The sequence below is a fragment of the Rana temporaria genome, chromosome 5 (assembly GCF_905171775.1).
Source record: "Rana temporaria chromosome 5, aRanTem1.1, whole genome shotgun sequence".
NCBI lineage: Eukaryota > Metazoa > Chordata > Amphibia > Anura > Ranidae > Rana > Rana temporaria.
This window is the reverse complement of record NC_053493.1, coordinates 133,496,051-133,520,900: the sequence shown is the minus strand read 5'-3', so window position 1 is coordinate 133,520,900 and position 24,850 is coordinate 133,496,051. Positions and strand designations below refer to the sequence as shown.

General features: G+C 42.0%; 1 protein-coding gene across 2 annotated transcripts in view; it reads left to right on the top strand.

Moving 5' to 3' along the window:
• CDCP1 (CUB domain containing protein 1) overlaps window positions 1–24,850 on the top strand; it is a 96,035-nt gene that overhangs the window by 17,529 nt on the left and 53,656 nt on the right. For both annotated transcript variants that reach the window (XM_040353149.1, XM_040353148.1), the window contains exon 2: window positions 17,369–17,575. In XM_040353149.1, coding sequence (XP_040209083.1) covers window positions 17,369–17,575 — 207 coding nt within the window. The remainder of the gene's footprint in view (window positions 1–17,368; window positions 17,576–24,850) is intronic.

Below are 24,850 nucleotides of genomic sequence, written 5' to 3'. Positions count from 1 at the left end.
CGCATAGCCTGTGCGCAGGCGCCGTGAAGAGCCGAGACCTACTCCGGCTGTCTTCGGGGAGAGTGACGTGCCAGGGCCGGCCGTCAATCATCCTCCCTCTCCATAGGCACGCCCATTCCCCGCGGGAGCCGAAATCTACGATGTCCGAGTACAAGGTGAGTACGGGGTTAAAAAAATCGGGACAGGAATACTGTAGCTCGCGCTACAATGCCTGTCTCGATGGTAAAATGTGTCGGGGGGGGGGGGGGTGAACTACCGCTTTAAGCCTAAATATGAGATCTGAGGTCTTTTTGACCCCAGATCTCATATTTAAGAGGACCTATCATGCTTTTTTCTATTACAAGGGATGTTTACATTCCTTGTAATAGGAATAAAAGTGATATTTTTTTTTTGTTTATTTATTTCAGTGTAAAAAATTATAAAAATAAATAAAAATAAATAAGAAAACAAAAAAACATTTTTTAAAAACGCCCCGTCCCGACGAGCTCGCGCGCAAAAGCGAACGCATACACGAGTAGCGCCCGCATATGAAAACGGTGTTCAAACCACACAAGTGAGGTATCACCGCGATCGTTAGAGCGAGAGCAATAATTCTAGCCCTAGACCTACTCTGTAGCTCAAAAAATGCAACCTGTAGAATTTTTTAAACGTCGCCTATCGAGATTTTTAAGGGTAAAAGCTTGACGCCATGCCACGAGCGGGCGCAATTTTTAAGCGTGTCATGTTGGGTATCATTTTACTCGGCGTAACATTATCTTTCACAATATATAAAAAAATTGGGCAAAAATTATTGTTGTCTTATTTTTTTAATTAAAAAAAGCGATTTTCAAAAAAAGTGCGCTTGTAAGACCGCTGCGCAAATACGGTGCGACAAAAAGTATTGCAATGACTGCCATTGTATTCCCTAGGATGTCTGCTAAAAAAAATATATAATGTTTGGGGGTTCTGATTAATTTTCTAGCAAAAAAAATTGTGATTTTCACATGAAGGAGAGAAGTGCCAGAATAGGCCCGGTGGTCAAGTGGTTAAAGGTGACCATCCTCACCTGTGATCTGTTTGCTTGTAATTGGTGTGTGTGTGTGTGTGTGTGTGTGTGTGTGTGTGTGTGTGTGTGTATAAAAGGTCAATGCTTTCTGGACTCCTGACAGACCCTTGCATCTTTCATCCAGTGCTGCACTGATGTTTCTGGATTCTGAGTCATGGGGAAAGCAAAAGAATTGTCAAACAATCCAAGGGAAAAGGTAGATGAACTGTATAAAACAGGAAAGGGATATAAAAAGATATCCAAAGAATTGAGAATGCCAATCAGCAGTGTTCAAACTCTAATCAAGAAGTGAAAAACAAGGGGTTCTGTGGAAACCAAACCACGGTCAGGTAGACCAACTAAAGTTTCAACCACAACTGCCAGGAAAATATTTTGGGATGCAAACCGAAACCCACAAATAACTTCAGGTGAAATACAGTTTCAAGATGCACAATAAGGAGGCACTACTGGTCGAGATGGACTGCATGGTCGAGTTGCCAGAAGAAAGCCATTACTATGCAAATGCCACAACGTATCCCGCTTGCAATACGCCAAACAGCACAGAGACAAGCCTCAAACCTTCTGGCACAAAATCATTCGGTCCAAAACTAAGGTCCAAATTCAGCCCAAAATTTGCATTGTAATTGAACCTGAAACAGTGAATGAAGATGCAGCGGACTCCTGTTGTGAGCCGCTGCGTTCTCCAGTGTGAACCCAGCCTTAGGCCCTGTTCAAATATCGCGTAGTAGGAACTAGCATTCCCCTTATGCACTTTTCAAGGAGCGATTCTCCCACGATTTTGCATGTCGAATAGGGCCAGCCGATTTTCATTTGGGAGTTTGTCACCAACAAAAGATGCTTCTGCTCCTTCAAGTCATGCTTTTGGCCATTTGTTTTGTTATTTGCTGACCAGTACCAGGCACTTGCGAAAGGAATACGTTTGGCTATATAGTGGCTTTGCTACTTTTGAGAGAAATGTATTTATTAAAACCTAGATGAGGGTATTTTAGAATTTATAGTGGGAGCCTAATATGTGTATTGCAGGTCCAATACATATTCTGTGAAATCAATAGTAACAGGTTATTTATTATTATTATTATACTTCAGCCCCGGAAGAATTTACCCCCTTCCTTACCAGAGTACTTTTTGTGATTCGGCACTGCGTCGATTTAACTGACAATTGTACGGTTGTGCGATGTGACTCACAAACAAAATTGATGTCCTTTTTATTCTCACTAATAGAGCTTTCTTTTGGTGGTATTTGATCACCTCTGTGGTTTTAATTTTTTGCGCTATAAACAAAAATAGGGTGACAATTTTGAAAAAAATTCAATATTTTTTACTTTTTGCTATAATATCCCCCGAAAATATATAAAAAAAATTTTTTTTTTTTACTCTGTTTAGGCCGATACGTATTCTTCTACCTATTTTTGGTGAAAAAAAATTGCAATAAGCATTTATCGGTTGGTTTGCGCAAAATTTATAGCGTTTCCAAAATAGGGGATAGTTTTATTGCATTTTTATAAAAAAAATCATTTTTTACTACTAATGGCGGCGATCAGCTTTTTTTTTTTTTTTTTGTGACTGCGACATTATGGCGGACACTTCGGACAATTTTGACACATTTTTGGGACCATTGTCATTTTCACAGCAAGAAATGCATTTAAAATGCATTGTTTATTGTGAAAATGACAGTTGCAGTTTGGGAGTTAACCAAAAGGGGGCGCTGATGGGGTTATGTGTTCCCTGAAGTGTGTTTACAACTGTAGGGGGGTGTGGCTATAGGTGTGACGTCATCGATTGTGTCCCCCTATAAAAGGGATGACACGATCGATGCAGCCGCCACAGTGAAGCACGGGGAAGCCGTGTTTACACACGGCTCTCCCCGTTCTTCAGCTCCGGGGACCGATCGTGGGTCTCCAGCGGCGATCGGGTCCGCTGGTCCCGCGGTCCCGGAGCGCGCCCGGGACCGGGTACTAGTACAGGACGTACCTGTACGTACATGTGCCCAGCCGTGCCATTCTGCTGACGTATATGTGCAGGAGGCGGTCCTTAAGTGGTTAATAAAAATGGCATAAAACTATCCCCTATTTTGTAAACGCTATAACTTTTGCGCAAACCAATCAATAAACGCTTATTGCGATTTTCGTAAAAAAAAAAAAAAAAAAAATATGTAGAAGAATATGTATCTGCCTAAACTGATGAGAAATTATTATTTTTTATATATTTTTGGGGGATATTTATTATAGCAAAAAGTAAAAAATATTCATTTTTTTCAAAATTGTCGCTCTATTTTTGTTTATAGCGCAAAAACTAAAAACAGAGGTGATCAAATACCACCAAAAGAAAGCTCTATTTGTGGAAAAAAAAAGGTGCCAATTTTGTTTGGGAGCCACGTCGCACAACCGCGCAATTGTCAGTTAAAGCGACGCAGTGCCGAATCGCATAAAGTGGCCCGGTCATTGACCAGCAATATGGTTCGGGGCTTAAGTGGTTAAACCCAAAAATATATTATATTACAGCTTATCAATCATTTGATGTGGTGTCTGCAATTTTTTTGGGGCATTTTTTACCTGGTGATCTGGCCAATAACCCACAACCTGTAGAGTCTTAAGCCTCGTACACATGCACGGTTTTCTCGGCCAAAAACAGCTTCTCCACTCCATCCCTGAGAAACTGGACTATTCCAAAACTCATAGCTCCAATGCAGGGGCATTCCGTTCTCGGCCACGGTTAGGCTGCATTCACACTATAACGCGGCGTATTTTGCCGTGATTTGTAAACTTTTTTTTTTTTAACAAATCATTTTACATTGATGTCTATGCCGAAAGCCGCCTGAAAAAAAGGGTCCGGGACTTGTTTTCAGGCGGCAGGCGTTTCGGCGTTTGGCGTGAGATGTGAACCATCTCATAGACATCAATGTAAATTCGCCCCTCCAGCGGCACGAGCGTCACGCTTCAGGCGTATATACGCCTAGGTGTGAATGGGCACTTAGGAAAGTGGAGAGTTGTTTAGACTTTTTCCAAACCCGTCCCAGCTGCAGCCATCCACCAGTGCAGAGCATGTGTCTTTGCTCACAGCATTGGCTCGGATCCATACAGTTTTAAATACGCTCTCTACTTCAGTTCAGCAGTTGCAGGATAGGATGGATGTGATGGAGGCCCATTCAGCCAGAGTGGAAGTTTCAGCAGCTTCCATAGGCCGTGTGCCATCCGGAAACCTCTGTAGGCTATACCAGTGTGCCATTTCCTCTTGCTATTCCTTCACCACTAACCGTACTACCATCCATATCTCCTGCACACTTCATCCCTGCTAATCTGAAAAAATATATTTTAGAGGGGAAGGACATTAACCTGGCATCCCTGCTCAAAGCTTGGCAGGACATTGTTGAAAACAAAGCTTATGCTGGCTGGGAAGTCTCGGTGGTCCTCAAAACAAGGGATCCGAGGCTTAATCGCAAACTGAGCATAGCCGAGTTTGTTCTCTCTGATATTTTATAGGGATGTTATTTGTGCCGTTAGTCCCAGCAGGAGAGAGGAGTTGGACCTTTATCTCCACAATGTGGTGGATTTAGCCCATAAATATGGTGGTTCCGCCTTTTATGATTATCACCAGTCTTTTTCGGCAAAGGTCACTGCTACTTGGGTGCAGTTTGTTAGCACTGTGTGCTCCAAGAAGGATTTGCAGTCACTGGTTAAATTTGCCATGAGGATTATTTCTCAGGGCAGGTCATTTTGTTTCTAGGTTTTTGTCTCTTCTTCCCCTGTACCAAGACACTGATTCGGCTGTGAAATTACAATGCAATGCTTGTGTGGTTCTGCTCATGTGGGATCAGTTCTTGTGCAATTGGAACGGGATCTCCACGTTTATCCATCTACCTATGACTTTGTCCCCCAGAATTTTTTTTCGGATGCCGCAGCCTCAGTGGGTTTTTTCTGCTATTTTCGGATATCACTGTTTGGCCGGCCCATGGCCCCTGATGTTTTCAACATTTCCAGGTTTGCTCAGACTTCTGCACTATTTGAAATTTATGAATAAGCGCTACTTGTCATATGAAGCTTCAATAAAAGGATTTTTGGAAGTGCAGCCGTCCGGATTTATTTCTTCATGTTTCACAGCATGCAAGCTGGGCTAGCACTTTACTAGTATGTGTGGGGATTAACCAGAGACTTACACACCTGGAGCAGCTTTTCTTGTTTCTTTAAATGTATCCAATAGTGGCTTCTGCTGTGACTTGGGGACCCACTTGGTCTGGGCACACAGTTTTTTTTTCTTTACCGATAACTTGGCCACAGCCGAGATTATCAATAAAGGAAGATCCGAGTCTCTCCTGATCATGTCCTTCATGTGCAGGTTGATGTGGTTGGGCCTCTTGTACAATTTTCATTTTCAGGGTGAGTTTAGTGGTGTCAATGTGGCTGCTGATGCCTTTTCTCGTTTTGATTTCTGGCGTTTCTTCTTACAGCATCCAGAAGCAGTTCTGGTGGGGTGCACTGTCAAGCACACTCTTGGGGCGTACAAGATGGCGTGGAGGTGTTTTTGTATTTTTACGTCCCTCTATCCCTGCAATTGAGTTGGGGATGTCAAGTACATGATGGCTTTCGTGGCCCTTTTGTCATGGCAAGTTATTCCTTTTTCATGCAATACCATCAAGTTGTACTTTTCAGGTATTCAGCACTTTCTGGCGCTTCACAATCCTGACAGACCGTCCATTTTTTCAACTTGTCCCATAAAAGCCATATTTGATTAAAGTCCTACATTTTATGTGAGGATGCAGAGGGCCCACCCACAAGTTGTCGTTCTGAAACGTTTTCTAATTCTACCTATTTTGTTAACAAATTTGGTGGTACTTCAACTAAATGGCCAAATAAACACCTTGAGATTTGTGTTCGTGAACTCTTTTACCTTCCAAAATTCCGATCAGCCATTTGATTCTTAACGATTTGCAACAATGCACAAGAAGATGAGTCAGCTGGTTCCTGCTTCATCTTTGCAGCTTCCTGTGTTACCTGCATGTTCATTACATTGTGGTTATAATGATTCACTTTTCAGTGAGAAGGATAAAAGCACAGAAATAATAAGAAATGCTACAAAGTTGGATTTGAAAATCGGCACACTGTCACTCTTCTGGCTTGGCAGTGTGGGCGAAGCTTGTAAATCACAAGATTAGCTGAACAGAATTAAAAATCCTTTGGCAGTTCATACATACACTATATTGTCAAAAGTATTTGGACACCTGCCTCCATGCACTCATGAACTTTAAATGGCATACCAGTCTTATTCCGTAGATTTCAATATTGAGTTGGCCCACCCTTTGCAGCTATAACGGCTTCTACTCTTCTGGGAAGGTTGTCCACAAGGTTTAGGAGTGTGTCTATGGAAATGTTTGACCATTCTTCCAGAAATGCATTTGTCAGGTACTGATGTTGAATGAGAAGGCCTGGCTCGCAGTCTCCTCTCTAATGCCGCGTACACACGATTGTTTTTCGGCATGGGGAAAAAAACGTTTTTAAAAAAATTTAAAATGATCGTGTGTGGGCTTCACATCGTTTTTCGGCTTCTGAAAAACGACCACATTTTTTGCTGGATTTTTTCACATAGTTTTTTAAAATGTCGTTATTCGTGGTGTTAAAAATGATCGTGTGTGTGGGCAAAAAAGACGTTTTAAACCCGCGCATGCCCAGAAGCAAGTTATGAGACGGGAGCACTCGTTCTGGTAAAACTACCATTCATAATGGAGTAAGCACATTCATCACGCTGTAACAGAGGCGCTTAAATTTGCATGTGCTGCGCTATATAAGTTTTCATTCATTCATGTAACAGACAAAAAAGTGCGAATCGTCTTTTACTAACAAGGAATCCGCTAAAAGCAGCCCAAAGGCGAATAGAACTTCCCCTTTAGAGTGCCGTCGTACGTGTTGTACGTCACCGCGCTTTGTTCATCATTTTTCAAAAACAATGGTTTTTAATGATGAAGTTGGAAAAACATCGTTTTTTGGACATGCTGAAAAACACATATTTTTTTTTTTTTCATGCCGAAAAACGATTGTGTGTACGTGTTCTATCGGGTTGAAGTCAGGACTCTATGCAGGCCAGTCAAGTTCCTCCACACCAAACTTGCTCATCCGTGTATTTATGGACCTTGCTTTGTGCACTGGTCCAAATCATTTGGTGAGGGAGGATTATGGTGTGGGGTTGTTTTTTAGGGGTTGGGCTTGGCCCCTTGTTTGCAGTGAAGAGAACTCTTAAAGCATCAGCATACCAAGACATTTTGGACCATTTCATGCTCCCAACTTTGTGGGAACCGTTTGGGGATGGCCCCCTTCCTGTTCCAACATGACTGTGTACCAGTGCACAAACAAGGTCCATAAAGGCATGGATGAGTTTGGGGTGGAGAAACTTGACTGGCCTGCACAGAGTCGTGACCTCAACCTGATAGAACACCTTATGAATTGGAGCCAGACCTTCTCGACCACATCCGTTTCTGACCTCACAAATGCACCTCCTGGAAGAATGATCAAAATTCCAAAAACCTTGTGGATAGCATTACCAGAGTTAACGCTGTTATAGCTGCAATAGGTCGGCCAACTCAATACTGAAATCTACAGACTAAGACTGGGACGCCATTAAAGTTCATGTGCGTGTAAAGGCTGGCATAACAATCCTTTTGACAATATTATGTGTATGTTTTTTTGGCATAATATTTAACTGTTTTTAGTACCATATGGTAACTAAAGGCAAAACGTTTTAGTTTATTTTGGAGAGTAAGAGAGGGCTATAACCCCTGTCAGTTTTTTTTTTTTTTTTTTTATCCGTGTCCCCTTTGAGGAGATTTTCCTTCACCTCCTGTCTTATAGCCAAAACAGGAAGTGAGAGGGAATCCAGGGTGTCATCAAGGTCACCTGAACTAGTGGCCCATTTGGAAGATTTCTCCTCTATTACTGTTCTGGGGTCAACCCAAGATTTTCTATTTACTTTCGTTTTTAATGATAATAGTAAACAGGACAAATAGAGAAAGTAAATCTAACAGGGGCTCTAATATCTCCCCACTCTATCCAAAACAATAAAACAAAAAAAGTTTTGCTTTTAGTTAGGCTTTTACCACCTCTGCTCTGGAAGATTTTACCCCCTTCATGACAAGGCTATTCAAAATATATTTCTATAACTTTTTTTCCCACAAATTTAGTTTTCTTTATGTAGTATTTGATCACCACTGAGTTCTTTATTTGTTGTATAAAAAAAGACTGTAAATTAAAAAATATATATATTTTTATATTTTCTGCTAGAAAACATCCAATAAAAAAAATCCCAATAAGTATATATTAATTGGTTTGTTGAAAGTTTATAGTGTCTACAAAATATGGAATACTAGTAATGGCGATCAGTGAGTTGTAGTGGGACTAAACTGACACCAATACAGTGATCAGTGCTAAAAATATACACTGTCGCTGTACTAATGACACTAGCTGGGAAGGGGTTAACATCGAGGCGTAGACCCAAAACAAATGTGGTAAATTTTCACTCTATTCCTATTCTGGGGACAGCTTTAAAATTTTGATTTCCCCCCATTATTCTCTGTTTGGGTGACAATTGTCAACAGGGCAGACAAAGGGTGACTCCCCCCCCCCCCCCCCCCCCCCCGTGGGACACACACAGTAACAAAAACTTGACAGGAGTTCCAGCCCTTCCTCACTCTACTCAAAACTTATTTAAAAAAAGTTTTGGCTATGCATACACTTTAATCATCATTCCTGGTTTCCTACAGTGTTTCCTGTTCAGTGATTAGAGCTGATGATTCCCTTGGCTATTTATTTTTTCATTTGCTCATCACTGATCAGCTAAAAATTCCTCCGTAATGGAGGAACTGTCTGAACTAGTTATAAATATGCAAATATGTATATTTTTTATTTAATTTTATAAACGTGGAATTCTAATGACCTATCTTTCTTTCAGCACTCGGTATCCAAAGTGAAAACAATAACACTTTATGAAGCACAACAAGCAGCATTTTAGAGCAGTTATTCTATGGCAATGAAATGTTTTCAGATTGTTATTTCTCATAGTTTTGCAATGCACAGTCTTGCGTTATTAGACCGTCAAAGTAAGGCTGGCCATACATGGTCGAATCTTGAAAGAACTTTCTTTTAAAAATCAGAAATTTTGTGCGTTTTGTGATCTGATGGTGCCACCATTGATTTCCAAATTCAGCCAACCAAGCCTTCAATTTCACCTCCTGTTGCTACAGAAAATAATTTCCGTGGCTGGGAATCTTCTTTTCTTTCTGGGAATTTTCTTTTCTTGCACATGCACATTTTTTCTTTTTCAATTTCATTTCTTGCAGGATTCTCCCATCATTGATTAGAAAATCGTTTCAAAACATTTTCAACATGCCCGATTTACTCAAATTCGATGGTCGCATGAAAATCGGCTGTTGCTGTAGCCCACTAATGGTGCGAAATTCGAACGATAATTCTTAGATAAGATTTTTCAAAATATTTTTTTTTTCTTCGACCCATGTAAGAGAGCAAAAGTCTAGCTGTGCTTTAAAAAATTCCCCCCTCCAGATTTTACTCTTGTTGAATATTTGTCACACGTAAATGATTTGGATTATCAAACAAGTTTTAAGATAACCCGAGTATTGGATGTGATTGACAGCAGCGCGAGCCAATGGCTGCGCTGCTTTTAATCAACCAATGAATGAGCCGGGAAGGCGGCCGAGAAGCCTGCGCATTCATGGCGCAGGACTTTAGAGGGGTCAGGCAAGTAAATGGGGGGGGGGGGGGGGGGGGGGGGGGGGGGGGGGGGGGGAGTTCGGGGGGCCTCTAATACGCCAATGTTTTTTACCTTTACAACCCCTTTAAACCTTGTGGACAGCCTTCCCAGGAGAGTTGAAGCTGTTATAGCTGTAAAGGGTGGGCCAACTCAATATTGAACCCTACAGACAAGGACTGAGATGCCATTAAAGTTCTTGTGTGTGTGTAAAGACAGGCATCCCAATACTTTTGGTAATATTGTGTAAATGTTGGCCTACATTTATGAAGAAAGTTTATTGGATATTTCTTGTACAGAGCAGACTTAAAAAATAATAATTATTATTTTTTTTTAATTTGCATAATAAAAAATAACCCAAAAGAAAGATGTGTAAAAAAAAATGATATAAATTTCATTTGCGTACAGTGTTGCATGACAAGCAATTTGCAGTTAAAGTAACGCAGTGCCGAATAGCAAAATAATGGCCTGGTCATGAAGGGGGTAAAACCTTCCAGAGCTGAGGTGGTTAAAGCAGCAACATCTAAACCCAGAAAATCTGATCTGTAAAACATAAGTTTATACTTTTCCACATAACTTAAGTTGTTAGAAAACCTAAATGCAGTTGTGCATAATGCCTAAAGCTTTTCTTAGTAACATACAGATTGGGTTGACATACCTGTACCCCAAGGAAATTTTGATATTTTTTTCCCCTACAAATAGAGCTTTCTTTTGGAGGTATTTGATCACCTCTGCATTATTTTATTTTTTTGTGCTATAAACAAAAAAAGAATGACAATTTTGAAACAAAACACAATTTTTGTTATAATAAATATCCCATTTAAAAAAAAAAAAAATATTCCTCCGTTTAGGCCTATATGTATTCTTTTACATATTTTTGGTTAACCACTTAAGGACCGGACCAATATGCTGCCTAAAGACCCAAGGTGTTTTTTACAGTTCGGGACTGCGTCGCTTTAACAGACAATTGCGCGGTCGTGCGACGTGGCTCCCAAACAAAATTGGCGTCCTTTTTTCCCCACAAATCGTGCTTTCTTTTGGTGGTATTTGATCACCTCTGCGGTTTTTAGTTTTTGCGCTATAAACAAAAATAGAGCGTCAATTTTGAAAAAAATGCAATATTTTTAACTTTTTGCTATAATATCCCCCAAAAACATATATAAATTTTTTTTCCTCAGTTTAGGCCGATACATATTCTTCTACATATTTTTGGTAAAAAAAAATCGCAATAATCGTTTATCGGTTGGTTTGCGCAAAATTTATAGTGTTTACAATATAGGGGATAGTTTTATTGCATTTTTTTTTTTTTTTTTACTACTAATGGCGGCGATCAGTGTTTTTTTTTTTTTTTTTCATGACTGCGACATTATGGCGGACACTTCGGACAATTTTGACACATTTTTGGGACCATTGTCATTTTCACAGCAAAAAATGCATTTAAATTGCATTGTTTATTGTGAAAATGACAGTTGCAGTTTGGGAGTTAAACACAGGGGGCGCTGTAACATTTAGGGTTCACCTAGTGTGTGTTTACAACTGTAGGGGGGTGTGGCTGTACGACTGACATCATCGATCGAGTCTCCCTAATAAAAGGGATCACGCGATCGATGCGCCGCCACAGTGAAGCACGGGGAAGCCGTGTTTACATACAGCTCTCCCCGTTCTTCAGCTCCGGGGAGCGATCGCGACGGAGCGGCTATAAACGAATAGCCGCGCCGTCGTCCCGGATCGCTCCCCGCGGGAACCCGACCGCCGCATGTCGCGGGGGGGTTCCCGATCGGACCCCCGACCCGCGGAAAGGCAGGGATGTACAGGTACGCCAATGTGCCTGTACGTGCCATTCTGCCGACGTATATGTACATGCGGCGGTCGGGAAGGGGTTAAAAAATCGCAATAAGCGTATATTGATTGGTTTGCGCAAAAGTTATAGCGTCTCCAAAATATGGAATAGATTTATGGATTTTTTTTTTCTTTTACTAGTAATGGAGGTGATCTGTGTTTTTTGTCAAGATATTGTGGCGGACAGATCGGACCGTTTTGACACTATTTTGGGACCAGTGACAATTATACAGCGAACAGTGCTATAAATATGCACTGTTTACTGTATAAATTTAACTGGCAGCGAAGGGGTTAACAATAGGGTGCGGTCAAGAGGTTAAATGTGTTACCTAGGGAGTGATTCTAACTGGGGGGGGGAGGGGATTGACTGGGGTAGGTGACCCATCAGTGTTCCTATATACAAAGAACACACAATCGGTCTCCTTTCTCCTGACAGGACATGGATCTGTGTGTTTACACACACAGATCCACGTCCCTACTCTGTGACCGGCAATCGCGGGGGGCCTGGCGGACATCGCGGCCGGCAGGCACGCAAATCGGCTCCCGAGTGATGCGGCGGGAAGGGGCCAGGAAGCTGAGGACATAAAGCTAAAAACCTGTCATATGACTATACACGGGATGTGAATTGGTTAAAGAGGAAGTTCAGTAATATTTTAATCTTTTCATTTATTAAATCGAATGACTATGGAGCGAGATTTCTGCAGCATATTTGGCAAGTACAGAATCGCAGTATATATAAAATATGCAAAGTGGTTGGAGGGAAGCTGCAGAATGGCAAAGATGTTTTTATTACAAATTTATGTGAGCAGACTGCAGTTCCTCTTTAAATTTGTAATTTTACTTTATTTTGCTGTAAATGTTTTTTTTTTTTTTACTAAATGCCCTCACAGCTTTCTTGGTAGGGCAGACATGCTCTAACTAGTGCTGGCAGCGCGTGTTGGCACTTCAGTTGTCTTTTTTTAAAGTTTATTGTATGAGGCTTACTATGCCTACAGAATGCCAGTGCTGTGACTGTACAGACATGGCACTCTTCTTACCCGCCCTCCTCCAAACAAAAAGATTTTTGTATTGCATACACTTCAATTCAATTCGGTGCAGATGCCTAGGGGTTTGTTACAGAAACCAGATGCTACTCATTGTAAGGCCCATGGCCCCAGGATCACTATGCAGAGCCAATACTCTCCTACTTCGACATGCACTCCCTTGCTGGCCAGATAACTAAGATTTGATCCTCACATAGCTGGTGTGTGTTGGCCTTGTCTCGGCCCCTATTAGTATACTGGTATACAAAACGGCAGTGCCCAAGGGATTTTAAGAGAAACTCTGATAGGACAGTGTGGACCAGTTGGCATCTTTCGTTCTGCTCCCCCTTTTTTTTATGCTTGTTGGGGTCATACAGTGGAACCTTGGTTTAAGATTAACTTGGTTTGAGAGCGTTTTGATTTGCGAGCAACTTTTCTTTTTTTTTATTCTGACTCGGTTTGCGAATGTTAACTTGCAAGATGAGCAGAATTCAAGCTAAATAGGCCTGCAGTACCTCGTTTAGCCTGAGGTACGGGGGCGCAGGAACCAAGAAAAGCCAAACATTGGCCTGCATTACCTCATTTGGCCTGAGGTACGGGGCGCAGGAAATGAGCCGAAGTGTCCTCGGGCCTTTTCGGCTGTTTTCGGCGCTCTCTGGCGCCCCCACCTCTGACCGTATTCGGTATTGAAATCAATGCGGAACAAATTATTTTTGTTTTCATTGACTTTAATAGGAGAACACGCTTTGATATGCAAGTACTTTGGATTTACGAGCATACTCCTGGAACGGATTTTGTGCTTGTAATTCGAGGTTCAATTGTACTTCTATTTTTACTGTTGGGATCTCTATTCAATATGGGTCGAGTCTGGATATCCTGTCTGAACTGTAAGTATATATTATTTTTGGAACCTCCCCTGGGCAATGCTGTTTTGTATACTAAGATTTGATCCTAATGCAACGTACACACGATCAGATTTTCCATCGGAATTCCGATCAAGCTTGGCTTGCATACACACGGTCATACAAAAGTTCTCTGAGCTTTCGTCCGTCAAGAACGCGGTGACGTACAACACTAGCCAAGAAAATTAAGTTCAATGCTTCCGAGCATGCTTCGGAATTTTGAGCGTCGGAATTGCTACAGATGATCGGATTTTCCAATAGGAATTTTTTCCGTCTCAAAATTTGAGAACCAGCTCTCAATCTTTTGCTGGTGGAATTTCCGATCGTGTGTACGCTGCATAAGACTCGCATACTGCAGGGTTTCCATTAGTGAAGTAACATCTTCCTCATCCAGGTAGTCTGGGAAAGACACATGGAAGTGAGTATTTTTCTTTGCATAGCGATCCCGTCACCAACATCAAGAATCACTGGCGTGCCATGGTCTTAAATGTTGATCGGTTACCATTTTGGTTAAAGTGTAAAACTTTTTGGGGGGGGGCACAAATACTCATGATGCGACCGGATAGAAATTTGGGAAGCTGCCAACAGCTCATGGAAGACTTTTGGCACAGGATGTATGTAAACACTGGAGGCCACGGTCATCAAAGCAAGGTACGTATGCATCTAAGGAAAGTAGACAATGGGCAAGCTAATTTGTGTCATTTGGGGGAAAGCGCAGCAAAAAGAAGAAATGCATTTTGTAATAAAAATACACTTATTTTAACCACTTTCAGACCTTAGGTGTTTTTCAGATTTGGTGTTTGCAAGACTAAAACAGTTTTTTCTGCTAGAAAATTACTTAAAACCCCCAAACATTATATATATTTTTTTTCTAACACCCTAGAGAATAAAATAGTGGTCATTGCAATACTTTTTGTCACACCGTATTTGCGCAGCGGTCTTACAAGCGCACTTTTTTTTTTTGGAAAAAATTCACTTTTTTTAATTAAAGAATAAGACAACAATAAATTTGGCCCAATTTTTTTATATATTGTGAAAGATAATGTTACGCCGAGTAAAATGATACCCAATATGTCACGCTTAAAAATTGCGCCCGCTCGTGGCATGGCGTCAAATTTTTACCCTTAAAAATCTCGATAGGCGACGTTTAAAAAATTCTATAGGTTGCATTTTTTTGAGCTACAGAGTAGGTCTAGGGCTAGAATTATTGCTCTCGCTCTAACGATCGCAGTGATACCTCACTTGTGTGATTTGAACACCGTTTTCATATGCAGGCGCTACTCGCGTATGCGTTCGCTTCTGCGCGCGAGCTTGTCGGAACGGGGCGCTTTAAAAACATTTTTTTTTGTTTTCTTATTTATTTTTATTTATTTTATTACTTTTTACACTGAAAAAAAATAAAAAATAAATTTGATCACTTTTATTCCTATTATAAGGAATGTAAACATCCCTTGTAATAGAAAAAAGCATGACAGGTCCTCTTAAATATGAGATCTGGGGTCAGAAAAAATGTAAATGTTTTTTCAAATGACAAAAAAAAAAAGTTTCTTTAAGAGGCTGGGCGGGGCTGACGTTTTGACGTGACTTCCGCCCAGCAGAGCTATGGGGACGGGTGAAGGAGATTTTTCCTTCAGTCGCGTCCCCAGTCAGCAGCCGAGCACACCCGATCTCCTCCGCCGCTACCGACGGCTCCGGTAAGCGGCGGAGGGGGGGCCCTCTCCCGCCACGGATAACGGCGATCTCGCGGTGAAGACCGCCGTTATCGTGTACAGGACCGCTCACACTAAAGATGGATATCTCGGTAACGGCAGCAGCTGCTGCCACAACCGAGGTATCCATCTTTAAAAAGAGGACGTACATCGTCGTGCGCAGGTCTGGAAGTGGTTAAAGTGTTACTAAACCCGCAACAGTAACATCAGTCTGTCTATGCAGTAATGCATATTTGTTATAATCAATGTGGAACCTAAGGGGTTAATCATCTGCTGTGCATAAAAACTCTGTATGATTCTGTCTTATCTGATCCGTGTCTTCTTCCACTATCCCCACATCATCTCCTGATCGAACAGAGGCTAGGGGACAAGCTGCACATGCTCAGTTTGGTGTGTATTGCTAGAGAGTTGTGTGTTTTTCTTGAAGAATGCATGTGATTGGCACTGTCCAGAAAAAACTCTTCCTACAAACTTTTAAGGCCCCTTTCACACGAGGCAGATCACTAACTATAAAGAACGGTGCTGTCTCTAGCCTTTCTTCCCCTAGGCCCTAGATCCCTTTTTAATATGCTGCTGAATGTCCTAATCTTTGTTGGCAGTAGAAGTGATTGCACTATGATCGCAAGGTGTGATTTTTGTATATGGATATTCGTTATCTGTGGTTTATGTAAAACTGTTGAGAAATAATTCAGGCTGTTTTTTTCTTTGTTACGTGAGCCCTGTTTTAACACTTTGCATATTGTAAATAGCTTTCTTTTTGTTCCATTGGATTTCTCCGATGTGTTCCTTTAGTCAGCTCTAAATAATTTTGTATAAGTATGCAATAAAAAGAATACGACAGTTAAAAATACTGTGGGCCATATTCTCCAGATACGCCGTCGTATCTCTGAGCCTGGCTGGTCGTATCTATGCGCCTGATTCATAGAATCAGTTACGCATAGATTTCTATTAGATCCGACCGGCGTAAGTCTCTTAAGTCTCTTACGCCGTCGGATCTTAACTGCATATTTACGATGGCCGCTAGGGGCGTGTACGCTGATTTACGCCTAGAATATGTAAATCGGCTAGATACGCAAATTCACGAACGTATGCCCGGCCGACACAGTACATTTACGCCGTTTACGTTAGGCTTTTCCCGGCGTAAAGTTACCCCTGCTATATGAGGCGTATGTGCGGCGCATGTTAAGTATGGGCGTCCGTCCCGCAACAAAATTTGAAAAATTTACATTGTTTGCGTAAGTCGTCCGTGAATGGGGCTGGACGTCATTTATGTTCACGTCGAAACCAATTATGTCCTTGCGGCGTACTTTGGAGCAATGCACACTGGGAAATTCCACGGACGGCGCATGCGCCGTCCGTGAAAAACGTCAATCACGTCGGGTCGGTTGATTTACGCCCACCTCTTCACAATTTGAATTAGACGGGCTTACGCCGGCCTATTTACGCTACGCCGCCGCAACTTTCTTTTAAGAATACGGCACTTGCCTGTAAAAGTTGCGGAGGCGTAACGTAAATAGGATACGTTACGCCTGCACAAAAAAAACGCCATTCTACGTGAATCTACCCCTGTGCTTGCAGCAAACGCCTCACAATCTGGATTTTCTGTCCACACTTCTAATACACAAATACAATATATAAATTTCATTTATAAAAACAATGGAAAGAGAAAATGTTTTTTTTTTTAAATACTGAGAATTAAAACCACATTTTCTTTTGCTTTGGATGGAGTAGGGAAGGGTTAAAACCAGACATTTTTTTTTTTTTTTGTAATGTACCATTGGGGAAACTTCTTTCGTTCCAATACCAGAGGCACAACAGGAAGTTAGAGAAAATCTCCCAAAGTGAGGAAAATTGCGCTCTTGGGACTGTTTGAGGAAGAAATGTGCCAATTAAAAGGTTTCCTCTTGCCTGTTGTTCTGTTGACGGCTGTACAATTTTGGATATCCTCTTTCTATGGTTGCCAGGAAAAATAGAAGGTTGAATCTCCCCAATGGGGACCTGGACAGTAATAAAACTTGACAAAGGGTCAAACCCTTCACCACTCTGTCCAGAAAAAAAAAGATACTTTAACTATATTTGTTTTTGTTTTTTGTTTTTTTACAGAATCTGTCACCATCTCATTACAAGCAAGAGACAACATAACCATCAGTATCAAAGGTATTCTTAATACAACACCTCCCTGCTTCCTCTGCATTGAAAAGAAGTGTGACAAGTCAAGTCTGATAATTCGTTCTGGAAGCACTGTGAATTATGACTTTAGTTGTAAAACGCCCGAGAAGTACTTTATTATGGAAATCAACAGGACCATTGGTAAGTTAACTGTTCAGATTCTGTGTTCTAATTAAGGAAACCTAAAACGTTGAAATCAGGGGCGTTGCTAGGTGCCAAAAAGACCAGGGGCTTCAGCCCGAAGGTCGGTGGTGGCACCGCAGGGGGATAAGGGGTGGTCATTTTGCGGGTGTTTTTCGCAGGGAGGTGGCGTTGTGTGAAGGGAGGTAAGCCAACTTGCTGCTTTCTGCCTGGCCTACCGGTGCTGCCCATCATACATCCCAGCTCCATTACACATCCCAGCTCCATTACAGAACCCAGCTCCATTACAGGACCCAGCTCCATTACAGGACCCAGCTCCATTACAGGACCCAGCTCCATTACAGGACCCAGCTCCATTACAGGACCCAGCTCCATTACAGGACCCAGCTCCATTACAGGACCCAGCTCCATTACACATCCCAGCTCCATTACAGAACCCAGCTCCATTACACATCCCAGCTCCATTACAGAACCCAGCTCCATTACACATCCCAGCTCCATTACACATCCCAGCTCCATTACACATCCCAGCTCCATTACAGGACACAGCTCCATTACACATCCCAGCTCCATTACAGAACCCAGCTCCATTACAGGACCCAGCTCCATTACAGGACCCAGCTCCATTACAGGACCCAGCTCCATTACAGGACCCAGCTCCATTACAGGACCCAGCTCCATTACAGGACCCAGCTCCATTACACATCCCAGCTCCATTACACATCCCAGCTCCATTACACATCCCAGCTCCATTACACATCCCAGCTCCATTACACATCCCAGCTCCATTACAGAACCCAGCTCCATTACACATCCCAGCTCCATTACACATCCCAGCTCCATTACAGAACCCAGCTCCATTACACATCCCAGCTCCATTACAGGACACAGCTCCATTACAGGACACAGCTCCATTACAGGACACAGCTCCATTACAGGACACAGCTCCATTACAGGACACAGCTCCATTACACATCCCAGCTCCATTACACATCCCAGCTCCATTACACATCCCAGCTCCATTACACATCCCAGCTCCATTACACATCCCAGCTCCATTACAGACTCCTCCATCACAGTCTGACTGTCCCTTTCATCAACTCAGCATTCCCCCTTCCTCCCCTCCAGGGCTGGACTGGGACAAAAATTTGCCCTGGACTTCATCCAGACTGGCCCACTTTAATTTTTGCAAAACGCACAAAAACAACCCACTCGAAGCACATTCCATTCATTCCATATACACCGCCTATACTCGAAGCGCACTCCATGCATTTTCTATGCACCCCTATACTCAAATAACATGGGAAGGGGGTGGGTGTACAGATTGCATGACTCATGTATAGGAGGTTATGTGAAATGTATACAAAGAAGCTATCACTGTAGTGACACATAGGTATAAAATGAGTGTATAAAAAAGGAATTGAAACGCATAGGTGTGAACACCCATGCAATCTGATTCCAGTGCTAACCAAAAACAAGCAAGGCCTGTAAAGGCCTGAATCCTTCTGCAGATTATTACCATGACATCCCCTGCTGTTACCTCACTTCCCTCATTTTTTGCACTAGACAGAACTAAGATTGTTTCTATACGGAGACCAATATACCACCAAAGATAAAATTATATAACACAATGTATATGCATTAATGTAGAGGGGACTGACATAGGGTTGCCACCTTTCTTCAAGCCAAACCCGAACACTTTAGTGTCGCATGGCAAAAAAAAAAATGTTGTAGTATACACTACAGGATTGTAAAAGACCAGGGGCACTGTTGCAAGTAGAAATGTCACGTACTATGCTACGGCTCCCTTTAACGCAACCCATTTTAATTGACTATAATGAGGATGTAATATAAAAACCTCACTGCCTGTCAAATGCCTTCTGAAAAGCAATCAGAGTGCCCGATTGCTCTTCAGAGGGCACCACAAGTGTAACTGAGCCATAAGTCCGTTTAGCCATTACAGTATTTTCTGTAAATTCAGCAGGGAACTAGGGATAGGAACAGCACTATAATGTTTACTTTCAGACACTGTTTGGTCTCCAGCAATTACAACTAAAACCTTCCTGGACTTCCTTTCTGCTTAGCTGGGGGCAAGGGGGAAGGAACAGGACTATTTAGGCTACTTTCACACCAAGTGTTTAGGGGTTTGGTGCAAATTGTACCAACAGTTTCTTGCTGTAGCTTTCAGCAGCTAGCCCCTTCACTATAATGCAATTGTCATTTGCCACAGCTATTGGTGACTCTCTGCATAGCCAGTGATTAATTGCAGGGATTGCTGTTGGAAAAAACACAAAGTGCATCCAGCAGCAATCACCACAGGTAACCAGTGGCCACATTAAAGTGAAGAGGGCCTGCTAACAATCACAATGGGAATCTCAGATACCTGCTGCTACTATTCAAACCAGCCCTAATCGCCAATGTGAATGTAGCCTTGATGTTCATGGGGCACGCAGGGCCTGTGACTTGTCGTTATAGGAGCCATCTCGATAGGGGAACCTTAAGGCGCAATCCTTGCCGACGGAAATCTCCGAACCTTGGCCGGCATCCAGACTCATTCCTTAACATCCCCATGGATTGGAGGATGTTAAAAAAAGAGCCAGGAGGCCAAGCAAGCGGAGCGAGCCGTCCAAGCGAAGCGAGGCCGACTGGCCACTTACCTCAAATTCCACATCGCCCTGTATGCCAGCCGAGGTTCGGAGATTTCTGTCGGCAAGGATTGCGCCCTGCGCAGTCCTTACAGAAACCATCTCGATAGCCGGGACCATATCGTCAGATCACCGGCGTTACCACTAGGTAAATTAGACACCCGCCTAACAAACGATAACAAAGGATGCTCAACTTGTTCAGGCACCTTACCAGGACTCAATCACATAAAAACAAATAATATGTATTCCACAATGACAGCATACTGACTCACCAACAGGGTAGTGTCCTTTACCAATGGTAACCATATAACACAAAAACAGACAGAGGGTCAAGAACGACCAATCAGAGGATGTTACAAAAGAACCAACTGCGGTATAGCAAAAAAATATGAAAATGTTACTGTATTTTAAGCATATTGTCCAGTCTCCCGGCCCAATCACCAGCAACCCTTCAGAGCACCAATAAAATTGGGACAACAATGTCACAGAACTAAAGAGACACTCAGATAAGCTCAGAGCCACATGCGCACACTTTAACCATCATAACTTTCAGCAGTGGCAATTAGAACAGGAATAGAGAGTGGGGTCAATAGTTTAACCCAGAATGGGTATTAAATCCAGTATATTGCTGAATAATAATTCAAAGTGATTGAACCCACTGTAGTGTGGTGATAATGATCCACCGGGGATCAATGAGTGCTAAAAAACATGAATCCAGTTGTGGGAGATCCTAGGAAAGTGAGGCTAGTAAATCATGACCAGAGTGTTACACAGTTTTTCATGTGCTATGATAGTACACAGGTAAACAGATGTAGTGGTGCTTCCAGTGTCACCTGATTTCCATACTACCGACAGTACCTCACTTCACACACAGTCTGTGTGACTGTGAAGGCAGCAACTCCTCACCTCGTGATCAACTTATCTGTACAAGCTGGAAGGTGAGGAATCATTGAGAACTTGATGGCAGCAGGGTCAGGACTGTGTAGCTGCAGATACAAACACTCGTGGCTCCTGTGTGCTCTCCTCCTTCTCCTCCAGGATCAGCCAATGAACAAGCCTTTGGGAGGAGTAGAGGAGGCAGCCACACCCCCATCTCTGCCCACCAACTCCAGCTTACTCGGGAGGCATTGGAGAACGTGGAGGGACAGCCCTGCCTGATTGGATGACAGGGAAGACAGGCAGCCCCCCTCCCCTGCACGGACCTGCAGTGCTTTCAGGCTTGTGTGACTAAGGAGGGGAGGGGGAGGAAGGGTGAGTGATCGATGCGATAGAGTAAAGGAGAGACCTGCCGCGCTGATTTGCAGATTCGGGGGCTAGTAATATTAAAGTAAATGGCCGAGACTCGGGCTTTTCGGGATCCCATTCGGGGCTCCAGCCCGCCAAGCCCCGCCCTCCCGACGCCCACTTGAAATCCTATAAAATGTCATATTTGTAACGTAAGTGGAATTAGTTCTACGCAGTGCACTAAAATTAAGAAATATGTTAATGTTTGGCATCCTTTTTAATTTAGTTTTGTATCCTAAAACAGTATTAAACCCCAATTATTTTATTTATTTCATATTGGCACCTTACCAATTCTTACATGTGATGACTATACTAGTTTCCTTTTTTGGGCTTTCTTCTGTTTTCAACTGTGATCCAGCCAGTAGGGCTCCATGCACACTAGTGTAAAAAAAAATGTAAGTGTTTTTTTTGTACTAGTGTTTTTAGCTTATTTTTTTTCTTCCTGCCAGAGAAACGCTCTCAAAAACGCAAAACTGCATTTTTTTTTTCTACATCTAAACTTTAATCTTAAAAAAAAAAAAAAAAAAAAAAAAGCTTCTGGACTACCTAAGGTGCATGAACACATTAGATAACCATAGTTGCTTCTATAGGCAAAATGCTAAACCCCTCTAGGAGCAGTGTTTTTACAAACTTTACATTACACAGTGTAATACAGAGGTCACAGGTGAAAGCAGAGGGGGAAAAGCCAAAGAAAAGAAAAACTGATGTAGCCACCTCACCTTATGATTGGTAAGCTGCAATATAATAATTTGTTGGGTTTAATACCGCCTTAATTGGGGGGATACATAATTTCTCAAATTCTATTTTGTAAAAAAGTATGAATGAACATTTTTCAGAAATATATAGCCCTGTAATTGCTCTGACAATAAAATCGCAAAGTATTTAAAATCCTAAAAAGATCATGGAAGCCAACAGGGACCTGTGTATACCAATGAAGTGCAATATTGTGCATGTGTACATATACAGTAGTATTCAGTAGTGTGTCATCAGCAAGGACACATGTTCAGTACTTTCCTATGCTTTTTAATTGTTTGATTGAAGGAAATATTGCCTTTATATATTGTCTGATGGACCGTTTTCATCAGATGAACCGATCGTGTTTGGGCCCCATTGTTTTTTTTTCCCATTCAGTGAAAAAACTTAGAACCTGTTTTAAAATGATCTGATGGTTAAAAAACTGATAGAAAAAAAAACAATCGTCTGTGGGGAAGTCCATCGTTAAAAATCAACGCATGCTCAGAATCAAGTCGACACATGCTCGGAAGCATTGAACGTAATTTTTCTCAGCACGTCGTGTTTTAACGTCACCACTTTCTGACACAATCGTTTTTTTTAACTGATGGTGTGTAGGCAAAACTGCAAGTCGGCTTCATCGGATATCTGATGAAAAAAATCAGACTGTTTTCACCGGATGAACCGATCGTGTGTACAGGGCACTGGTTAAGCACTTTCCTCTCCTCAGACTGACCATACTGTTCTTCCAAGGTGTCTGCTTTACTTCTTCATCTAGAATGCAAACACACGAAGACAGGAGGTATGTTACTGGATAGATCACCAAGTGACATAAAATTAATTAAAAGCCCAAAAAAGAAAACAAATGCAGCCACAACATTTAAGAATTTTGGGCTTAATACCACTTTAAAATATTACTAAACCCACGGAAGTAAAATCAGTCTGTATATGAAGTAAAACATGCTTGTTATACTCACTGTGGGACCTATGGGGTTAATCCTGCACATTGTATAAAAAGGATGTTTGAGTCTTCTCTGAGCCTCTTTCTTATTCTACTGTCCCTAATCCTTCTCCTTATAAGACAGAGCCTTTGGAGGCACACTGCACATGCTCAGTTTTGTGTGTATTGTTGGAGTATTTTTTTGAGGGTGCATGTGATCAGTACAGGGCCAATCGGCACTATCCAGAGGGTCAAGGGGTCTGCAGCCTCATAGGACAGTCAGAGTAGAATGAAAACAACTCCTACAACCTTTAACCAGACACTAATAGAAGTTACAAGACTACTATATACTGGCTGATGAGAAAAGGTATTTAGCAGTTTATATTTTCTAAAATAATTGCGTTTCCATCTTCTGTGTACTGCGGGAGACCAAATATAGTGAATGCAGGGTCCTGGGTTTAGTAACACTTTTTTTTAAGTTTGACAGGTTTCCCAGAAACTATCCTACAGAGGAAGCACTGATGAGTATAAGTATTGCAGACCTTGCACAGTATAAGACCCTAGAGCGCTATAGAACATTCAACAGTTAAGAAATTTATGAATTTCAAAGTATATAGAGCGACTTGCGACAGTTGAACCAAGTCTAACTGAATGCTAATAAATGTTTTAATTGGTCAATGAACACCGTAGCCTCATAAAATGTTCATGATCCACATGAATAGGTACAATTTACACTACAGCATTTTGAATAACGGGCAGATTTGCCGTGGATCTGCCCGCCATTTGACAGCGCCGAGGTGTGAATGACTCAACATTTGAGATGCCATTCATATGAATAATGCCTCAAATCGGGTTGCGGGTCTGCCACGATTGTTGCGTTGCGAATGCGAGTCCCATGTTTTGTCGATCGCATCTTGGCGCTGTCGAATCGCGGGCAATTCTGTCCGATTTAAAACGCTGTAGTGTGACTGCTGCCTTTTAGTGAGCTAAATAAAGTCCAGCTAAATATAGAAGTATTTAACAAATCAATGATCGCAATAGGATCATCAAATACTTAAAAGCTACGCAAATCGGGAAAACAATTGCAAGACTGAGGGTTTTGTATATACAAAGACTCGTGCACACAAGACACTTCGAGTAAACTCAAACATAATCCACACAATTTGGCCTCATGCACACTGGGCGTTTACAGCTGTTGATTTGGACGTCAGAATTTTTTTTAAACTGCCTCTAAATTCCCCTGCATGGTATTCTATGTGTACACATAGGCTTTTAGCAGCGTTTTTTGGCAGGAAAAAAAACCTCTGCCAGTGCGTTTTGGTAGAAAAAAATGCTGACAGCTCCTAAACTCTTCTAAGCTTTCCTAAACTCTTTTTAGAAGAGGAGGCCGTTGGCATCCATAACAAATGTATAGCTAATGAGTAGCTGGTTGTTTTGGTTGTTAAGGAGTAGGCCGGGAAGCCGGCCGTCGTGTCCTTGGCAACAGCTAAGGACAAAAAAAAAAAAAGGCGGGTGGTCCTCTCCCAATCCATACTATACCCTTAGGTTAAAACATTTTGTGGGGTACCCTCCAAAATTCATACCCAAAATCCATACCAGACTCATCCAAGCATGCAGCCTGGCAGGCCAGGAAAAGAGGCGCTGCCCCCCCCTCCCCAAACCGTAACAGGCCAT